At 41.0% G+C, this 18,670-nt stretch overlaps 1 protein-coding gene across 1 annotated transcript in view; it reads right to left on the bottom strand.

Moving 5' to 3' along the window:
- Positions 1-438: 438 nt before the first annotated feature.
- The window catches only part of LOC141088480 (multidrug and toxin extrusion protein 2-like), a 167,350-nt gene continuing 149,118 nt past the window's right edge, over positions 439-18,670 (bottom strand). Inside the window, exons 15-17 of the mRNA XM_073574576.1 lie at positions 6,133-6,227; positions 3,404-3,461; positions 439-678 (exon numbers count right to left, since the gene is read on the bottom strand). Of these exons, the coding sequence (XP_073430677.1) occupies positions 449-678; positions 3,404-3,461; positions 6,133-6,227 (383 nt within the window). The 3' untranslated portion in view covers positions 439-448. The remainder of the gene's footprint in view (positions 679-3,403; positions 3,462-6,132; positions 6,228-18,670) is intronic.

The raw sequence follows: 18,670 nt of genomic DNA on the forward strand, positions 1-18,670 counted from the left end.
TAAAACTATTCATGTTCATGCCTAGAAGAAACTGTATTAGGGTGTATGCACACGTAAGCGTTTTTCGCGTTTAAGCGTTTTTACCGGCAAAAATGCTGAACAAACGCTTAAAAGAAGCATCCCATTCATTTTAATGAATTCTGCACTTTTTATGCATATTGATAAGGTTTTTTCCGCAAAAAAAACGCATCGCGGAAAAAACGCAGCATGCTCATTAATTTCGAGGAAAATTCCACATTTCTAGCTATTTTCTATGAGGCTGGCACTCCTCCGGAAAAAAACGCATAAAAAAACGCGAGTTTTTGCGCAAAAACCGCATAGAAAACATGCGGAAAACGCGCAGAAAAAAACGCGCGTTTTCTGGGAAGGAGTCCGGTTTTCATGCAGAAATTTTCTGCATACGTGTGCACATAGCCTTAAGCTATCAGACGACTCCACTAAGCATTACCTATTTTTTTTTAATGAAATAGATTGCAATCCCAAACAGCAATATGGACACACATATAAATATTGCAAGTCCGCGCCTGATTATTAGCTGTTTTGTTGTTAGTATTTCTCCGACAACATTGGATGCCTCTAATGGCAGATTATCTTCTGACACCATTTCTGCTTCATAAGTCTCTTCAGCGATGTTACGTAGGCTAATTGCACCTTTATTTTCAGCATCAGCATGCTTTCCTATGCAATTGTAAAGAAATAATTTTTAGTGATTCACAAATAAATACCCACATTTAATGTATTTTGTCAGTTAGTTAACTGATGAGGATCCTAACCCAAGATATATTTTATTCCAGTGTTCTAAACTCCTGGAGAATAGCAATATTAGTAGTGTCAGAAAAAAGAATGAAAGATGTTTAGTGACCAAGTTATGATATTATTTTTATAGGCGACAGCCTTTATTATAAATCATTGGTCTGAGACTAAAAGGTTATCTGTATTTGTTCGGTTATGCACACAGCCCATATAGAAGAGAAGATTAACGTTTAAAGGGTTGGTTTGGTAACTAAAATGTCCTTTCTAAATTTCTATCTTTAGATCCTAATCAGCTTCATTATAAAATATATAAAACACTTCTGCCTTTGTAACTAAACCCTAAATGTGGGTTTTTTTTAACTGTACTTTCTGTGATGTTTCGTTTGACAGGAGTCTCAAAAAGGACGCCACAGGAGGCTGGGGCTGCACTCACTTTCCTGCAGAGTCTATTACCCTCTAAAGTAGTTTATGGATCCATAGCGATAGAAGCTGTGTAGGAGGTGAGTGCAGCACCAGCACTCTGTTTCTCCACCGCATCTTCTAACAGTGAAACAAGATGTCATCAGGGGGCGGAGATTGAAGCAGTGAGTGACACCAGCACTGCCCCACAGCTTCTAGCCCTCAAACAAATCATCATCTGGGGGCGATGATAGAAGCAGTGAGTGACACAAGCTCCACCCCCTGATTCATTTGAAGGCGTTGATAGAAGCTGTAGGATGGTGCCGGTATCACTCACTTCTTCTTTGTCAACCCCCTGATGATGTTTAGTTTCACAGTTAGGCTATGTGCACACAATGCGGATTCAGCTGTGGATCTGCAGCGTTTCAGGCTCTGAGGGTCCGCAGCAGATTTAGGTGCATTGTACAGTACCATTGTTTTCAATGGTAAACTGAAAAACGCTGTGCACATGCTGCGGATTGTTCCGCGCGGATTTGCTGCGGGTTCAAATCCGCAGCATGTCAATTCTTTGTGCGGATTCTGCTGCGGTTTCACACCTTCTCCATTTGTAGAGGTGTGAAACCGCAGGGCTAAACCACAGGCTAATACGCAGGTAAACCGCAGGTCTTTTAACCTGAGAATTTACCTGCAGATTTTTCCAAAAAAAATAAAAATCCGCAGGACCTAAATCTACGTGTGCACATAGCCTTATAAGATGTGGTGGCTGAGATAGAAGCAGAGGATAGCACGTCACTAATCCCACCCATCGGTGACCCCGTCCCCGTCATGATGGGTCTGCATGACAACCAGAGTTCTCCAGCAGACCTCGATGTTTGCCATTGCCAGATTGCTATGAGCGCTGCCCCGTGGCCAGCACTCATAGCAAGCGAGCATTTCTGCTACACACAGGTGATCTGATCATCGCCTGTGTGTAGCAGTGGCAATCGAAGTATTGCAGCTTCTAGTTTTGAAGCATGCAAAAAGTAAAAAAAAAGTTTAAAAATATAATAAAAAATATAAAAGTTCAAATCACTCCCCTTTCACCACATTCAAAATAAAACAATAACAAAATAAAATATACACATATTTGGTATCGCCGTGTTCAGAATCGTCCGATCAATATAAAAAAAGAATTAACCCGATCGCTAAACAGCGTAATAAGAAAAAAAATTCAAAATGTCAGAATTATGTTTTTTTGGTTGCCGTTACATTGCAATAAAATGCAATAACGGGCAATTAAGAGATCGTATTTGCACTAAAATACTATCAATAAAAACGTCAGCTGGGAGCACAAAAAATAAACCCTCACCCAACCCCAGATAATGAAAAATGGAGATACTGCAGTTCTCAGAAAATGGCACCATTTTTTTTTTACCATATTTTGGATTTTTTTTTCACCACCTAAATAAAAGAAACCTAGACATATTTGGTGTCTATGAACTCGTAATGACCTGGAGAATGATAATGGAAGGTCAGTTTTAGCATTTAGTGAAAATGGTAAAAAAAACACGTGAAATTGCACTTTTTTTTTGCAATTTCACCGCACTTGGAATTTCTTTCCCATTTTCCAGTGCACAGTATGTTAAAACCAATAGTATTGTTCAAAAATACAACTTGTCCCGCAAATAAAAAGCCCTCACATGGCCATATTGACCAAAAAATAAAAAAGTTATGGCTCTGGGAAGAAGGGGAGCAAAAAATGAAAACACAAAAATAAATCCCTCTGGTCGTGAAGGGGATAAATATGTGTAGCTGTCTAATAGAAACATGTGGCTGGAGGGAGAAAATGAAGTTTTTATTGCAGTCACTCACTTTTAGTCACTTGCGTGGTAAAACGCGCAGTGAAGTATCAGCCCTCATTCCACAGTAATCGCACAATATAACTTCATTTTTTTCTTGTAGCCATATTTCCAATTAGACAACCACATATGTTTAAAACTGCATTTACCTGCAATATTAGCAATATGGCTGCAGGTAAATATCGGTTGTTTTGCTGACAAATTTCCTTCCAATGTAGCTTAATATTAAATTTTTTCATCCAAGCAGTTTAAGCCTCCACCTAGAGTCACATACCGGTAATCCAAGATCAATGCACAGATCACCACTTACTGTATATTACAAAATTACTGCTCGATAAGTGATGTTTTACAAGTCCCATATATTTAATTGCTATGATTTATTACTAATTTAATATGTAAATTATAGTTCTTACCATTTTCATTGTTGCTTTTCTCAGCTCTCTTTGATTGGACACCTGACCTAATTCTAGCCTAGTAAAAACGAAATGTGATTTTAGAATTTTATACACATCTGCAAATAAAAATAACTGAAAGAAAATACATTTCTTTTCTGTGGAAGTGATTGGCCAGTGTACTCTTTTAAAGAAGACATTGAAAAACTGGAGCAATTTCAGGGAAGAGCTACCAGGATGGTCAGCGGACTGCAAAGTATGTTCTACGAGGAATGGTTAAAGGATCTGGGAATGTTAAGCTTGCAAAAAAGAAGGCTCAGAGGAGACTTAATAGCTGTCTACAAATATCTGAAGGGATGTGACAGTGTAGATGGATCATCCTTAGGGCGTGTGCAGACGTTATGGATTTTTTGAGAGAGAGAGAATAAATTTTGTCCCGGAACGTACAATGCAGCTGCGGTTCCGCAAAGAAAGTGACATGCTGCAGAAAAATTTCCGCAGCATGTGCACAGCAGTTTTGGTTTTCCATAGGTTTACATGGTACTGTAAACCGCATGGAAACTGCTGCAGATCCGCATTACCAAATCCGCTGCGAAACCGCAGCAAAAACGCAACGTGTGCACACACCCTTATTCTCATTTGCACATGGAAACACGAGAAGAAATGGAATGAGACTGAAAGGGAGAAGAAACCGATTAGATATTAGAAAAAACTTTTTGACGTGAGGGTGATCAATGAGTTGACCAGGCTGCCACTTGAAGTGGTGAGTTCTTCAATGGATGTCTTCAAACAGAGGCTGGACAGACATCTGTCTGAGATGGTTTAGTGAATTCTGCATTGAGCAGGGGTTGGACACGATGACCCAGGAGGTCCCTTCCAACTCTAACATTCTATGATTATTTGAGAGAACCTGGACAATAATCTTAAAAATGACAGTCTTCACTTTTGTTTTAGTGACCTATAAGTCATTTACAGTATATACAGTACTGGTCAAAAGTTTGGACACATCTGTTCATGCAGTGGTTTTCCTTGTTCTTATTGGAATGTAAGATTATTCTGTCTTGTTTCGCACATATTGACTCTATTTTAATACGTTTTTTGTATGGTTTTGTTTCAGTCTAAGGGGTACTTCACACTAAGCAAGATCGCCGATGAGTCACCGATTTGTAATGCATCAACGATCTCGCTGTGTGTGACATGTATCAGCGACCGGCCCCCCCGCTGGGTATCGCTGATCGTGCAGGAAGGTCCTGGGCCATTTTTTGATCGTTAGTCTCCCGCTGGCCAGCATGCATCGCTGCGTGTGGCAGCGGGAGACCATCGATCAGCAAGCTCCCAGCGCTGTAAGCAGATGCTGGGAGCTGGTATCTAAGGTAAGTAGCGGGTAACTAAGCGTGCGTCCCTTAGTTACCCGCTGTGTACCCTGCAGCAAAGGGTGGGGTGTGTCAGTGTTGGTTTGCAAGTGGCAGAGAACGTGGCTCTGCAACAGCTGGCTTGTGTGAGGTAACACAGAGCCAAGAGAAGCAAATGTCTGGCACTCCTCAGTGTGACACGGTGGTGCAGTCGCCATGGCAACCCGTCTCGGATATGGACTGTTTTTGACGCCCTGGCTGCGATCCGGAGGATACGTGTGCTTTTTCATTTTGCGAGTTTATGGACATTAAATATGTTTGCTTTGAACTTTCCTGGGTCATTGCCTCATTACTGCACGGTGTGAACACCGCTGCACAAAATTATTTATACAATCCTATGCTTATCAGCTTTCATTATCTTGTGTCTTACATTTTTTAACTCTTTTTAAACTATATTTTCAATAAAAGTTATATTTTACTGAGTATACTGTGGCGTTGCACTTATTTTTTATAGGTTTTCTTCTATCTACATGTGCTAAATTGGTATACTTACCCTTGTGCTCATGATACATGTATATGTTTATTTATTCTTTTCTAGTACACTCTCTATTGTTTCCTCACTAATGTATTTAACTGATTTATTTTTTTTACTTTTTTTACTACTTCTTGTGTGATGACCCATTCTTTGGGAAGCCAATGGCATGTTGGGATACTTGAATGTGTCGTCATCAAGGGAAAGTTATTGCAGCTTCTTCCCCTACCCTAAAATAAAGCGTCAGTGACGTCTGTTTCAGTGGCTGGGTTAGACCATGCTGATTAAGATCTTGTCACTGTGCACTGTCTTGAAGGCTCTGATGAGAAGTGACAAGCCAGCAAGAGAGTGTATAGTCAGTGTGCTTTGGAAAGAGAGAACGATCGAGCAGAGACTAGAAACGTCCCAGCAAGTGATGTCACTTGCGGGGGCGGGCGGCGTTGGTCTCCGATTACTCGTTTTCTCCTTTCAATGTGCACTGACCATGCATTCTATTGCAACCTCATCACTTCTCATCAGAGCTGTCTCATTGCTATCATTACCACTTGAGCTGTTACAACCCCCTATCCTACTGTCTTGTTTCCAATACCTTGTAGATTGTTCTCCTCACCTCTGTACAGTTTATTTCACTATTTATTGTATGTGCTTGTATTTTACATATTTAAACCCTCTTCAACCTCTACCGAATCCTTGAATCAGTGGTACTTTAAGATAATAATATAAGTATTGAAAGAGTGAATGGTGTCACCTTTATACATCAATCAAACATTTGTGGCGTATCCAAAGACTTGAATGATGCGAGTAGTAATACTTGCAAAATAGGCAGCAAATAAGCAACGTTTCTATTAATTCAACAAAATAATTACCTCTTCACATGCCCGATTCCAATCCATACGCAAAATGTAGGGCACATAGATGCAGGACTGCAAGGCCACTGGACATAACAGCCCAGCCCATAAACCTTAAAATTAAATTTAAAATATGTTTATGAGAAAGGCAATGTCAATATCTTTGAGTTTTGGGTGGAAATTCCTTCAACCTCTTACTGCACAGCACCATTTTAGTATGGAGAAAGAAATGAGTACTTTAACCACCATGCCATACAATTCACAGATTCTCTATTCCCAGTGGAATTAATAATTCAGACAGTGATAACTGTTATATGAAGGACCACAAGGACGAAATTGGGACCAAATACCTAAACTTTAATAGTTTTAAAGCCACCCTCTATGCAGGCACCATGTTGTAGAACAGTTGAAGCGGAGTTGATTGATATATAATTTTGTGGGAAAAAAATTCAGGATAACCTGTGGTTTTAATTATTTTAACCCCTTCCTGACATCCGATGTACTATCCCGTCCATGGGACCCGGGCCCCTATGCCCATGGACGGAATAGTACGTCTACCGCGATCAGCGGCGCCCACGTGGTGAGCGCCGCTGATCGCGACCGGGTGTCAGCTGATTATCACAGCTGACACCCGGCACAATGTGTCAGGGGCGGTCACGGACCGCCCCCGACACGTTAACCCCTTGCACACCGCGATCAAACATGATCGCGGTGTACCGGGGGTTAAAGGGAAGCATCGGCAGGGAGGGGGCTCACTCCGTGCTTCCCTGAGCCCCCCACGGCAGCGCAATGTGCAGCGCTGCTGCGGGGGGCTCCTTTCCTGCAGCCCTCGAATCCAAGATGGCGACGGGGGCCTGCAGGAAGCTGGCTTCCTCAGTGCCTGTAAAGCGCAGGCATGAGGAAGCCTTCTGCACTGCCTGTGACAGATCGCTGATCTATCACAGTGATCTGTGATGTGACAGATCAGCGATCTGTCACAGGACAGTGATGTCCCACCTGGGACTATTTAATAAAGTTAAAAAAAAAATAAAGTGTTAAAATAATTTTAAAAAAATCGCCAAATAAATTAGAAAAAAGAAAAAAAATATTCCCCCAAATAAATCCATTTTTTGGAAAAAAAAAAAACAAAAACAAAAGTACACATATTAGGTATCGACGCGTCCGTAATGACCCGCCCTATAAAACTGTCCCATTAGTTAACCCCTTTAGCGAACCCCTTAAAAAACGAAGCAAAAAATAATGATTTATTATCATACCGCCAAACAAAAAGTGTAATAACGCGTGATCAAAAAGACGCACATAAATATCCATGGTACCGCTGAAAACGTCATCTTGTCCCGCAAAAAACGAGCCACCACACAGCATCATCAGTGAAAAAAAAAAAAAGTTATAGCTCGCAGAATAAAGCGATGCAAAAATAATTATTTTTTATATAAAATAGTTTTCATTGCATAAAACCGACAAAACATAAAAAAACGAACTAAATGAGGTATTGCTGTAACCATACTGACCCGAAGAATAAAACTGCTTTATCAATTTTACTGCACGCGGAATGGTGTAAACGCACCCCCCCAAAAGAAATACATGAAACGCTGGTTTTTGTTCATTCTGCGTCCCAAAAATCGGAATAAAAAGTGATCAAAAAATGTCACATGCCCGAAAATGGTACCAATAAAAACGTCAACTCGTCCCGCAAAAAATAAGACCTCACATGACTCGGTGGGTCAAAATACAGAAAAATTATAGCTCTCAATATGTGGTGATGCAAAAACTATTTTTACAATAAAAAGCGTCTTTTAGCGTGCGACAGCTGCCAAATATAAAAACCACCATAAATAGTAAATCAAACCCCCCGTTATCACCCCCTTAGTTAGGGAAAAATAATAAAATAAAAAATGTATTTATTTCCATTTTTCCATTAGGGTTAGGGCTAGGGTTAGAGTTAGGGCTAGGGTTAGGGCTAGGGTTAGGGCTAGGGTTGAGATTAGGGTTAGGGGTGTGTTGGGGTTCGGGTTGGAGTTAGAATTGGGGGTTTCCACTGTTTGGGCACATCATGGGGTCTCCAAATGCAACATGGTGTCTGATCTCAATTCCAGCCAATTCTGAGTTGAAAAAGTCAAATGGTGCTCCTTCCCTTCCAAGCTCTGCCATGCGCCCAAACAGTGTTTTACCCCCATATGTAGGGTATCAGCCTACTCAGGACAAATTGCAAAACAATTTTTGGGGTCCAATTTCTCCTGTTACCCTTAGGAAAATAAAAAATTGGGGGCAAAAATATCATTTTTGTGGAAAAAAATGATTTTTTATTTTCACGTTATAAACTTCTGTGAAGCACTTGAGGGTTCAAAGTGCTCACCACACATCTAGATAAGTTCCGTGGGGGGTCTAGTGTCCAAAATAGGGTCACTTGTGGGGAGTTTCAATAGTTTAGGCACATCAGGGGCTCTCCAAACGCACATGACACCCGCAGACCATTCCATCAAAGTCTGCATTCCAAAACGTCACTGCTTCCCTTCCGAGCCCCGAGGTGTGTCCATACAGTAGTTTTCTCCCACATATGGGGTGTCAGCGTACTCATGACAAATTGGACAACAACTTTTGGGGTCCAATTTCTCCTGTTACCCTTGGGAAAATGAAAAAATTGGGGACTAATTGATCATGTTTGTGGAAAAAATACGATTTTTTTATTTTCATGCCCGGGCATTATAAACTTCTGTGAAGCACTGGGGGGTTCAAAGTGCTCACCACACATCTAGATAAGTTCCTTGGGGGGGGTCTAGTTTACAAAATGGTGTCATTTGTGGGGGGTTTCCACTGTTTAGGTACATCAGGGGTTTTCCAATCGCGACATGATGTCCGATCTCAATTCCAGCCAAAAACGGCAAATGGCGCTGCTTCCCTTCCGAGCTCTGCCATGCGCCCAAATAGTGGTTTACCCCCACATGTGGGGTATCAGCGTACTCAGGACAAATTGCACAATAACTTTTAGGGTCCTGTTACCCTTGGAAAAATAAGAATTGAGGGTGAAAAGATCATTTTTGTGGAAAAAATATGATTTTTTAATTGTACAGCTGTATGTTATAAACTTCTGTAAAGCCCTTGTGGGTTCAAAGTTCTCACCACATATCTAGATAAGTTCCTTGGGGGGGTCTAGTTTCCAAAATGGGGTCACTTGTAGGGGGTTTCCACTGTTTAGGTACATTAGGGACTCTCCAAACGTGACATGGCGTCCGATCTGAATTCCAGCCAATTTTGCATTGAAAAAGTCAAACGGCGCTCCTTCCATTCTGAGCTCTGCCATGCGCCGAAACAGTCGTTCCCCCCCACATATCAGTTATCAGCGTACTCAGGACAAATTGCACAATAACTTTTGCAGTCTAATTTCTCCTGTTACCCTTGGTAAAATAAAAAAAATTGAACCTGAATTTTTTTTTTGTGAAAAAAAGTTAGATGTTCATTTTTTTTTAAATATTCAAAAAAATTCCTGTGACGCACCTAAAGGGTTAATAAACTTCTTGAATGTGGTTTTGAGCACCTTAAGGAGTGCAGTTTTTAGAATGGTGTCACTTTTGGGTATTTTCTATCATATAGACCCCTCAAAGTGGCTTCAAATGTGAAATCGCTGGTCAACTTTTAACCCTTATAACTTCCTAACAAAAAAAATTTGGTTCCAAAATTGTGCTGATGTAAAGTAAACATGTGGGAAATGTTAGTTATCAAGTTTTTTGTGTGCCGTATCTCTGTGATTTAAGGGCATAAAAATTCAAAGTTAGAAAATTGCGAAATTTTCAAAATTTTCGCCAAATTTCCGTTTTTCTCACAAATAAACGCAAGTTATTTGAATGAAATTTTACCACTAACATGAAGTACAATATGTCACGAGAAAACATTGTCAGAATTACCGGGATCCATGGAAGCGTTCCAGAGTTATGACCTCATAAAGGTACAGTGGTCAGAATTGTAAAAATTGGCCCGGTCATGAACGTGCAAACCACCCTTGGGGGTGAAGGGGTTAATTGTTCTGTGACTAGAACATAACATGCTGCCTGAAGATTGAAATGCATTTTCATTTTGACAGGTTCCCTTCATAGAAGAAATTCCTGTTGATATTAACAATGATAAAGAAGTTAAATGTATCAGGAACACCGCACTGCACTTGCTCACTGAGCCAGTGCGCCTGTCCTGAGTAAGACAACCTGTGCCAGAGATACCTGTGGAGCGGGCAGCAGCAGAGAAGATGCGTGCTTCAGACCCACAGGACCTGAAGCATGTGACTGCAGGGGCGTGGCCTAAACTCCCGAGAGCTAGGAGCTGCAGGAAAACTCCTAGAATGGTAACTACGGAACAAAGTTACTAATAGGCATAGACAGGGAAATAAACCAGATCAGGCCGGGGTCAAAGAACGAGATAGCACGACAATTACCAAAGGGCAAGACAGAACAGATAGTTAAGACGTAGCCAAGATGTCAGAAACCAGAGAAGCAGATATACAGTACAGAATCAACAGGCAAACTCACAACGGGGGACAGAACCGGATCAGAACCATATAAGCAAGCTATAAGACAACGAACAGGCACACAGGGGTCACCACACTTGGCCAAAGGCAAAAGTATAACTGACAAAGATTGGAGTATCTCAGGGCAATAAAAAGCTCTGCCTGAACCAAAGAGAGGCCACAATAATTAACCCCAGGTGTGCAGGTCAAAGCCTGCATTGAGCTCAAGACATTAACCCCTGACGTGCAGGTCAAAACCTGCACTGGGATCATGACAAAATGAATGTCATTTTCTAGTGATAATTCTCTTTACGAACAAAATGTTTTGGACCTTAATGACCAGTGCAGATTTTCAGTTTTTGTAATGCCGCTAAAGTGCATCCACACGGGACATGAATTTAGCGGAAAAAGATCTCATGCAAATTTTGTTGCAAAATCATGTTATGATAAATTTTCATTTTATGAGTTGTTTTGTTTAATTTTCTTTCTCCCAAGAAATTAATCGGTTATACAAATCACTGTTAACAGTTAAAGCTAACAAACCATTAGATCAACGTCTGCCTATTGTAGATAGCGAGACATACAGAGAAAACCAAGATTACATTTTCTCTCAATGTTTCCAACCTCTACTAAATAGGAAATCATTGTAACATCATTATTAATGTAAAGGTGCTCCCTAACAACCACCCAATCAAAAACACAACATTTAATATAAGGACTGTGTTCATGACATAAGAGACATGAAACTAATTCTATCAGTAGTTATAGGAAATCTTTTAGTAGGATCAACCCTCTTAAACTGTCTAAATGGGCATGCAGGGCACAGAAAACTGAAAAAAAATATACTTGCTATTTGCGATCTGAGGTCTTTAAGAAAAATCCACGTTTTCCTTAATATGTAAATGAGCAGTTAAGCTCCCTGGGTATGACACAGATGTCCCTGAGAATCTACTTTCAGATATAATTTTAAATGAATGTGGGCATCACTGAAGAGCTGTCCCTCATTACAACGGACACAGTATTGCAGAGCTAAGCTTTGTCTCATTACAAGCTCATCTACAGTAGTAGCTCTCTTATTACAGTGCTGTCAGCTCATCGGTACTCCCTTCTCTCCACACTAGCTGTTTGTGAGATGTAAGCTGAAGAATACGTTTAGGGTCCGTACCGAACACCTAGCGTCCGTGCATGGACCACGAACACAGACTTCTCCAGGAAGTCTGTGTTAATGTTCCAGTTAAGCACCCCGAATATCAGCTTTTTTCCCCGCACTGTCATCTGTGTGAGTGCAATAAACACCACGGTCAGAGAAATGACTGCATGTGAGCAAGCAGCTGTGACCGATTGTAAAGAATATGGTGTTTTATTATTTCTGTCTATTACGGGGGGGCATGAGCTTTAATAGATTATCTTATTAGACAGGTGAAGAATATGGGGTTTTATTATTTTTTGTCTTCTACAGAGGACATGTGCATCAATAGATTAGGTGTAAAGGTGAGTATATGTTTGCTTTTTTATTTCAAATAAAGGTGTCAGTGCCTTTATTTCAATTAAAAGACTTTATTCTGGTCGTGTCTTTTTTGCAATCTAACTATGGGGTGGATAATGGGGGCGTCTAATTAATAACTCCTGGGCTTCATGTCATCTGCCATAAAACAGCTGAAATCAACCCCAAACCTATTACCTCACTTGCCACTGCACCAGGGCATGTTCGAAGAGCCAGGCAAACCACCAGAACTGGCGCATCTAATTAATGCGCCTTTTCTGGGGTGGCTTCGGAATGCAATTTTTAGGCTGGGGAGGGACAATATCCATGGACCCTTCCCAGTCTGAGAAAACCAGCCCCTAGGTGTCTGCTTTAGCTTAGCTGGTTGTCAAAAATGGGGGGACCCCACTCCGTTTTTTAAATTTATTGAAATTAAAAAAACTGTGTGGGACCTCTCTATTATTGATAACCAGCCATGATAAAGCTGACAACTGGGGGTTGCAGCCCACTGCTGTTGGTTTTGTCTGATTTGGTTATGAAAACAAACAAAGATACCACACATCATTTTTCATCATTTTTTTTTAAATTATTTATAGCACAGACGCCAGCTGACGACTACTCTCATCAGCCTTACCTGTTCTCTCTATCAGCAAGACCAGGTGTGGGATGATGATAATAGTACTCTCATCAGTTGACGCTTGACAATGTGGCAAGCAATGGATGTTCGGGAGCCCCATTCATCTGAATGGGGTATGGGTTTGGGTATTGTTCTGGTATCCGAACCAAACTTTGTTTAAAGGATCAGTGGAGCCTGATGGACCTGGACATCCATGGCTTCACCAATCACTACTGAAGAAGTGCTAATTGTAATCATGCGAACCTCTACAGCAAAGTTGACAGCACTATTAAAGGAGAGTTGCAGTTGCAGAAGTGTTTGTAATGAGACAAAATTCAGTTCTACTGTACTCTCTTAATTGTAATCACACAGAGTTCTGTAGTACTGCAATGAGATCAGAAGAGCAGGCTGTCATTTATTACATGTCTCAAATTGACAACGCCCATACGTTTTGGAGGCAGATTCTCATGGAGATCTATGTCTGGTCCTTGAGCAGCTCATAAGTATGCAGTCTTGTCTCTACTTACTTCCTGGTTGCTTGGAGGCTAGTGCATCTCCTTGAGTGACAGTTCTGAGCAGCTTCAATCAGCTACAAAACAATAATGGTTTAGCAGTGCTTGTTCTGAGTCACTGTGTTTACATATAGAGATAACAGGAACTGAACAAGCACACAGAAAGTGAGAGCCATGATTTGAACTGCTATGGAAACTGCCAATATGATGCTGGGTGCTGTGTCAGGGATTATGATTATTCAGGACTGATAACAGCCCTGAGCTAAGAGGGAGGACAAGGTAGGTTAGCAGCTAACTGCTGTATAGAAATCAATGGCCTGGAGAGAGGTGGCTGGTATGTTTACTTCTGTTCTGGAATGTAACTAATGCGCATCCTAGGCCTGGGCAGGCTGTAGTGCCAAACTCCAGGGAATCCAACTGTATAAAATAAAAGGTAAATAATAACTTGAGAATACCCCTTTAAGAAAAATGGGGATTTCTCTGGAATAAGACATCAGATTGTAGATATTAAGGTATCAATTTATTTAACTTTGTATGACTTCTATGCCCATATTGATGGCTTAGGAGGGTTGATCATTTGGAATGCGCAGAATATATTTTACTGTGATAAAAAAAACAAACTAGAATTTTATTGTGCATAAATATTTAACTCCTTAAAATTAATAATTTGAGGAGCTAACTTTTGCTACAATTACAAATGCAAGAATGCAAGTCTTTTATTAAGTTTTTTCACATTAGCATAAAAATCAAAATGTGTGCAATCCAAGAAAAAAAATCTCATTGCACTCTGACCAATATTATTCAAGGAGTCAGTAATGACTGGCTCTGAACAGTCAGTAACTACACCACTCAGAGTCGCTGGGTCTCACTGAGGGCAACATGCCTCGCCAACTCTGATTAGCCCCATTGCCCCGATTGCCAACACATCATGGCAATCATGAAGAGCTGAGCAATGCGCCAGAATTGGTGCATCTAATGTGATGCGGCACTTCTGGGACGGCTGTGGGCTTGTATTTTAGTCTGGGATGGGTCCAATAACCAGGACCTTCCCAGCCTGATAATATCAGCTCTCTGCTGTCTGCTTTACCTTTGCTGGTCTCAAAAATAGTTGGGACCCCAAGTATTTTTTTAATTATTTATTTGTTAGATCAAACATGGCGAAATGCTTCTTAGTGCCACAGGAAAGGCACTAAAGGTTGTAAGTTTATTTTATGTAGGTGGCTTGGGAAATTATATACCTTCAGGACATCTATCTTTCTGTAATCTATCTATAACTGTATTTAAGATTGTTTTATATGCTTGTAAACTAGCTTTAAGTTAGTATTACAGTATGTAAAAGATGATGTTAAAAATGCATTTCATACGGATTGCATACGCATGTCATACGGATGCTAAGAGAGAAAAACAAAAAAATTGCACACTCACTTGACACACAGAGTTGAATATGCAGGACACTTGCCTTACACTCATCTTACTTTTCTGGATAAACATCAGAGCAATTTTTTTTTTATGCAGATGTGAGCGAATCCTTAGGTGCATTTTTTTCCACTGCAAATTTTCATGCACAAAAACCCCACAGCGTTCAACAGTTTCAGAAAAGTGTACAGGATTTATAGAAGTCTTGCCCAATGTTTTTTTACACTGTTGAATTTGACTTATGTGATTTTGAAATCTGCAACATGTCAATATTTTAGGGGTAAATAATGGATTTTATTTCCAAATTTCCAAAGTGAATCTGTCACCCCCTGTGACTCTTTTCTGCTGTTACTACAGGCATGCAGGTAATAGATATGTTAATCTTTTCAGGCACCAAAACTGCATGTCACAAATCAGTGTGAGGAGCATGAGAGGGGGGGTGATAGTATAATGAAGAAAGGAGGCAGGGATTTCTTCCAGGCACCGCACGCCCTCGTGGCTCCCTGCTTGGAACACGAAACATGCTGGGAGGTGGGTGGAGTTTAGTTTACATAAGAGAGCGGGAAGAGTTGAGTCAGTCGTTCAGTCATGCATTCAGTCAATGAGTGAGGATGTAGAAGGACAGAAAGTGAGACAGAAGATCCCCGGGAGAGGGATGGAAGAAGGAAGTGCTGCAGCAGGCCACAGTGATCTGGGTCTGATAGCACAGGAAAGAGACAGAGAAAGGAAGCTTGATTCTCCATTGGGAAGAAGGATTAGCATGGAACGTGAGGAGAATAAGAGAACAAGGACTAGGGTTAGAGGAGAACCCTTCTCAAGTTCTAAGCGCAAGGCCGGGGTCCGGTCCCCGGGGTTGTACGGATACTAATGGTCCTGCAGCAGACACCGGAGGAATAGAGGTTGTCATCACTTTATTACCACACAAGACTTGGGGGCACAACAGCAACATTTGAGAGAGCCAGGACTTGGTAGCAAGGAGTCCCCGAAGCAGGCTACAGCTGTCTGCCGTACAAGTAGAGTTCATAGGAACATCTGACAGGAGGAACTCCAGTGTAACTCAGTACTAGGAGTACTTCATTCAAAGGCGCTATAAGAGGAGACGTTCAGAAAAGGCACATATGTTGGCGGAGTGTTGGAAAGGAGTACTTCATCTTGCCTGGAAGTTGTCTGAGCTCCTGACCCGGAGGACACGGCACAGATGCGGGCACCTGTACTTGCAACAGACTGTGAGTAAAGCTTTGGAACTACATGCCCTGGTGTCCTCCACTTATTCCTGCGCCGACCCGCCCAGCACTGCTACATCCTTTGCGCCCCACACTATACCATCTAAGTGTCACTTCACCTACTCTGCCCTGGGACTACAGCCCTGCCTGCACATCATTGCTGCACCACACCATCTGTCCCAGAGGATCTGTCTGCAGCGTCGGCTTAACATCTTCATTGCTGAACACCATAGGTGGCGTCACGAATCACTTATAAACTTTCATCACCATAAGCACACTGCAACAACCCCCTTTACAATGGGCGCCCAGGGCCATGGGCCGGGTCCCAGCTGCCGTGACATCTCCCATTGAAGCTCATCGGGCCCAGTACTGAGTACCCCACTGCCCTGGGAGGGCGACCCATATACAAGAGACAAAAAGCGCAGCTGAAAAGCACATGTAAAAAATGTATTAAAAACATGACCGTGTTTCACTTTCCTGACCGTGCCAAATTTTACATTTCTAACCAGTGTCACATTATGTGGTTATAACACTGGAACACTTCAACAAATCCCACTGATTCTGAGTATGTTTTCTCGTGACATATTGTACTTCATGTTAATGGCAAAATGTGTTCGATATGACTTGCATTTATTTGTGGAAACATCGAAAATTCTATGAAAATTTGGAAAATTTAGCAATTTTGAAACTTTTAATTTTTATGCCTTTAAATCAGAGTTATGTCACACAAAATACTTGATAAATAACATTTCCAACATGTTTACTTTACATTAGCACAACTTTTGAAAGATATTTTTTTTTTTTTAGGAAGTTATAAGGATTAAAAGTTGACCAGCGATTTCTTATTTTTCCAAGAAAAACTATTTGGGGACCACATCATATTGGAAGTGACTTTAAGGGGCCTATATGATGTGCTGTTCTGTTTGGCCGATTTCCGGGCATTTAAGTTATGCTCTGCAGTCTTCAATGTGTTGTATTTTACATGCTATGAATAGTATCTATTCTTACAGGTTACTCTGCTGTCCTACCTACTAGCCTTTTTGTGTATAGCAGTCTGTAGTTAATTAATTTCTTAAGGTTCAGGGGTCACCTATCCTCCTATCAGCCATTTCATTTTTAGTTTAATTTTCTATTTGAGAGACACCCTTGAAGCGAGCTGAGGAAGGCATCAGTTTTCGACCACTTTGCTGCACTTTGCTCAACTTTGTTATCACACTTTGTTTACACCGGCATTCCTGGAGAAGTTATTGTACCACTCATCATACGTTGTATGTCCAGACTTCCAAATAAACAAGACAAAATCCTATATGGAAAAGAAATACTAAAAATAATATTAAAAATATTTAATTAAAAAGGAAATCAACCATGGTTGATTTCCAAACAAACAAGTCTGGATTGCACAATTCCTGGTATGTATCATCTCTCCGGATGCTGAACAGCATCGGTCCTGTCTGCTCTGCATCGATGAAACTGAGGTAGGGTCCCTCACAGCCCCTATTATTCAACTACATCTGCAGTTGCCTCATGCGTGGACAGAAAACATGGCAGAAAATGCCCACAAGTGACACCATTCTGAAAACTACACCCCTCAGGGTATGTTCCCACGGTCAGTAAATGCTGACATCCTCAGCGTCCAACCCGCAGCGTCCAGATGTTACAGCACAGGGGATGGGATTTCAAGAAATCCCATGCCCACTATGCGTGCACGGACGCCTCTGGCTCGGCTCACCTGCGGAGACGGACATGCGGCGAGTCTTTCCAGACCACAGCATGTCAATTTATGTAGCAGCGACGCTCAGTCTCCGCTGCGTATATTACCCATACACTTTCATTAGATGCGGTAAAACCGCATTATCTTCCTAGTCACACGCGTATTAAATGTGGGAATGCAGCTTATTACGTAGCTACCATTTAACATGTTTGTCTACAGGCCCACTCACTGATTCCAAGATTGTAGACACATGTGATGCTAATTAGTGGACACATCTTAATTTAACATTTCTTTTTTGACACATTATTTTCAAGAGTACCATCATTTCTGTCCAGGCATATTTCATGAGTTTCATTTTTTAAAATTCTGTGGAAGCATGGTTGAAAAGCAATGTCTGACTTTCATTTGTTCATTTTCATAGATTTTTGATGTATTACTTTTGTCAGATTCCAAGTTATTTCTGTGACCATTGTGGGTTTTTCTGTCATTAAACGAGGGGTACCAACAATTGTGTATAATTTTTCTATATTTCAGCTGACATAATCATGTGAGGGTTAGTGTTTTGCAAGATAAGTTGACGATTTTATTGGTACCAATTATGAGCACATGACATTTTTTGATCGCTTTCTGTTTTGATTTTTGGGAGGCAGAATTAAGAAAAAACAGCAATTCTGGAATTTTTTTTTAGCCGTTCCGCATGTAGTAAAATTAATAATTCTTCGGGTCAGTACGATTACAGCAATACCTCATGTATAGTGTATATTTCCTGTCTGAACATGAACACAGAGCAGAGTATGGATTCCATGGATATTTATAGAATTTCAATTGAAACTGTTCAATTGTGCATTCACTAAGGCAAAAGCTATGGCCAAGCCGTGAGTAGGAGTGGTCAAGGAGTCCAAGGTCAGAAGCCAAGAGGGTACGTCATTAACAAAAGGAAGAGGCAAAAGCGTGGTCAGGTAACGTTCCAAGGTCAGAATACTAGGAGGATAATGGATCAGAGCAGAAGGGGTTAAACAGAAGGATGGCCAGAACGAAGTCCAAGATCAGGCAACAAAAGATCAAGCATACAGAGCTCAAGTCACAGGAAGCACAAACCT

This window comes from Dendrobates tinctorius, unplaced genomic scaffold, assembly GCF_039654945.1.
Source record: "Dendrobates tinctorius isolate UK_male_01 unplaced genomic scaffold, ASM3965494v1 ptg000007l, whole genome shotgun sequence".
Lineage (NCBI taxonomy): Eukaryota > Metazoa > Chordata > Amphibia > Anura > Dendrobatidae > Dendrobates > Dendrobates tinctorius.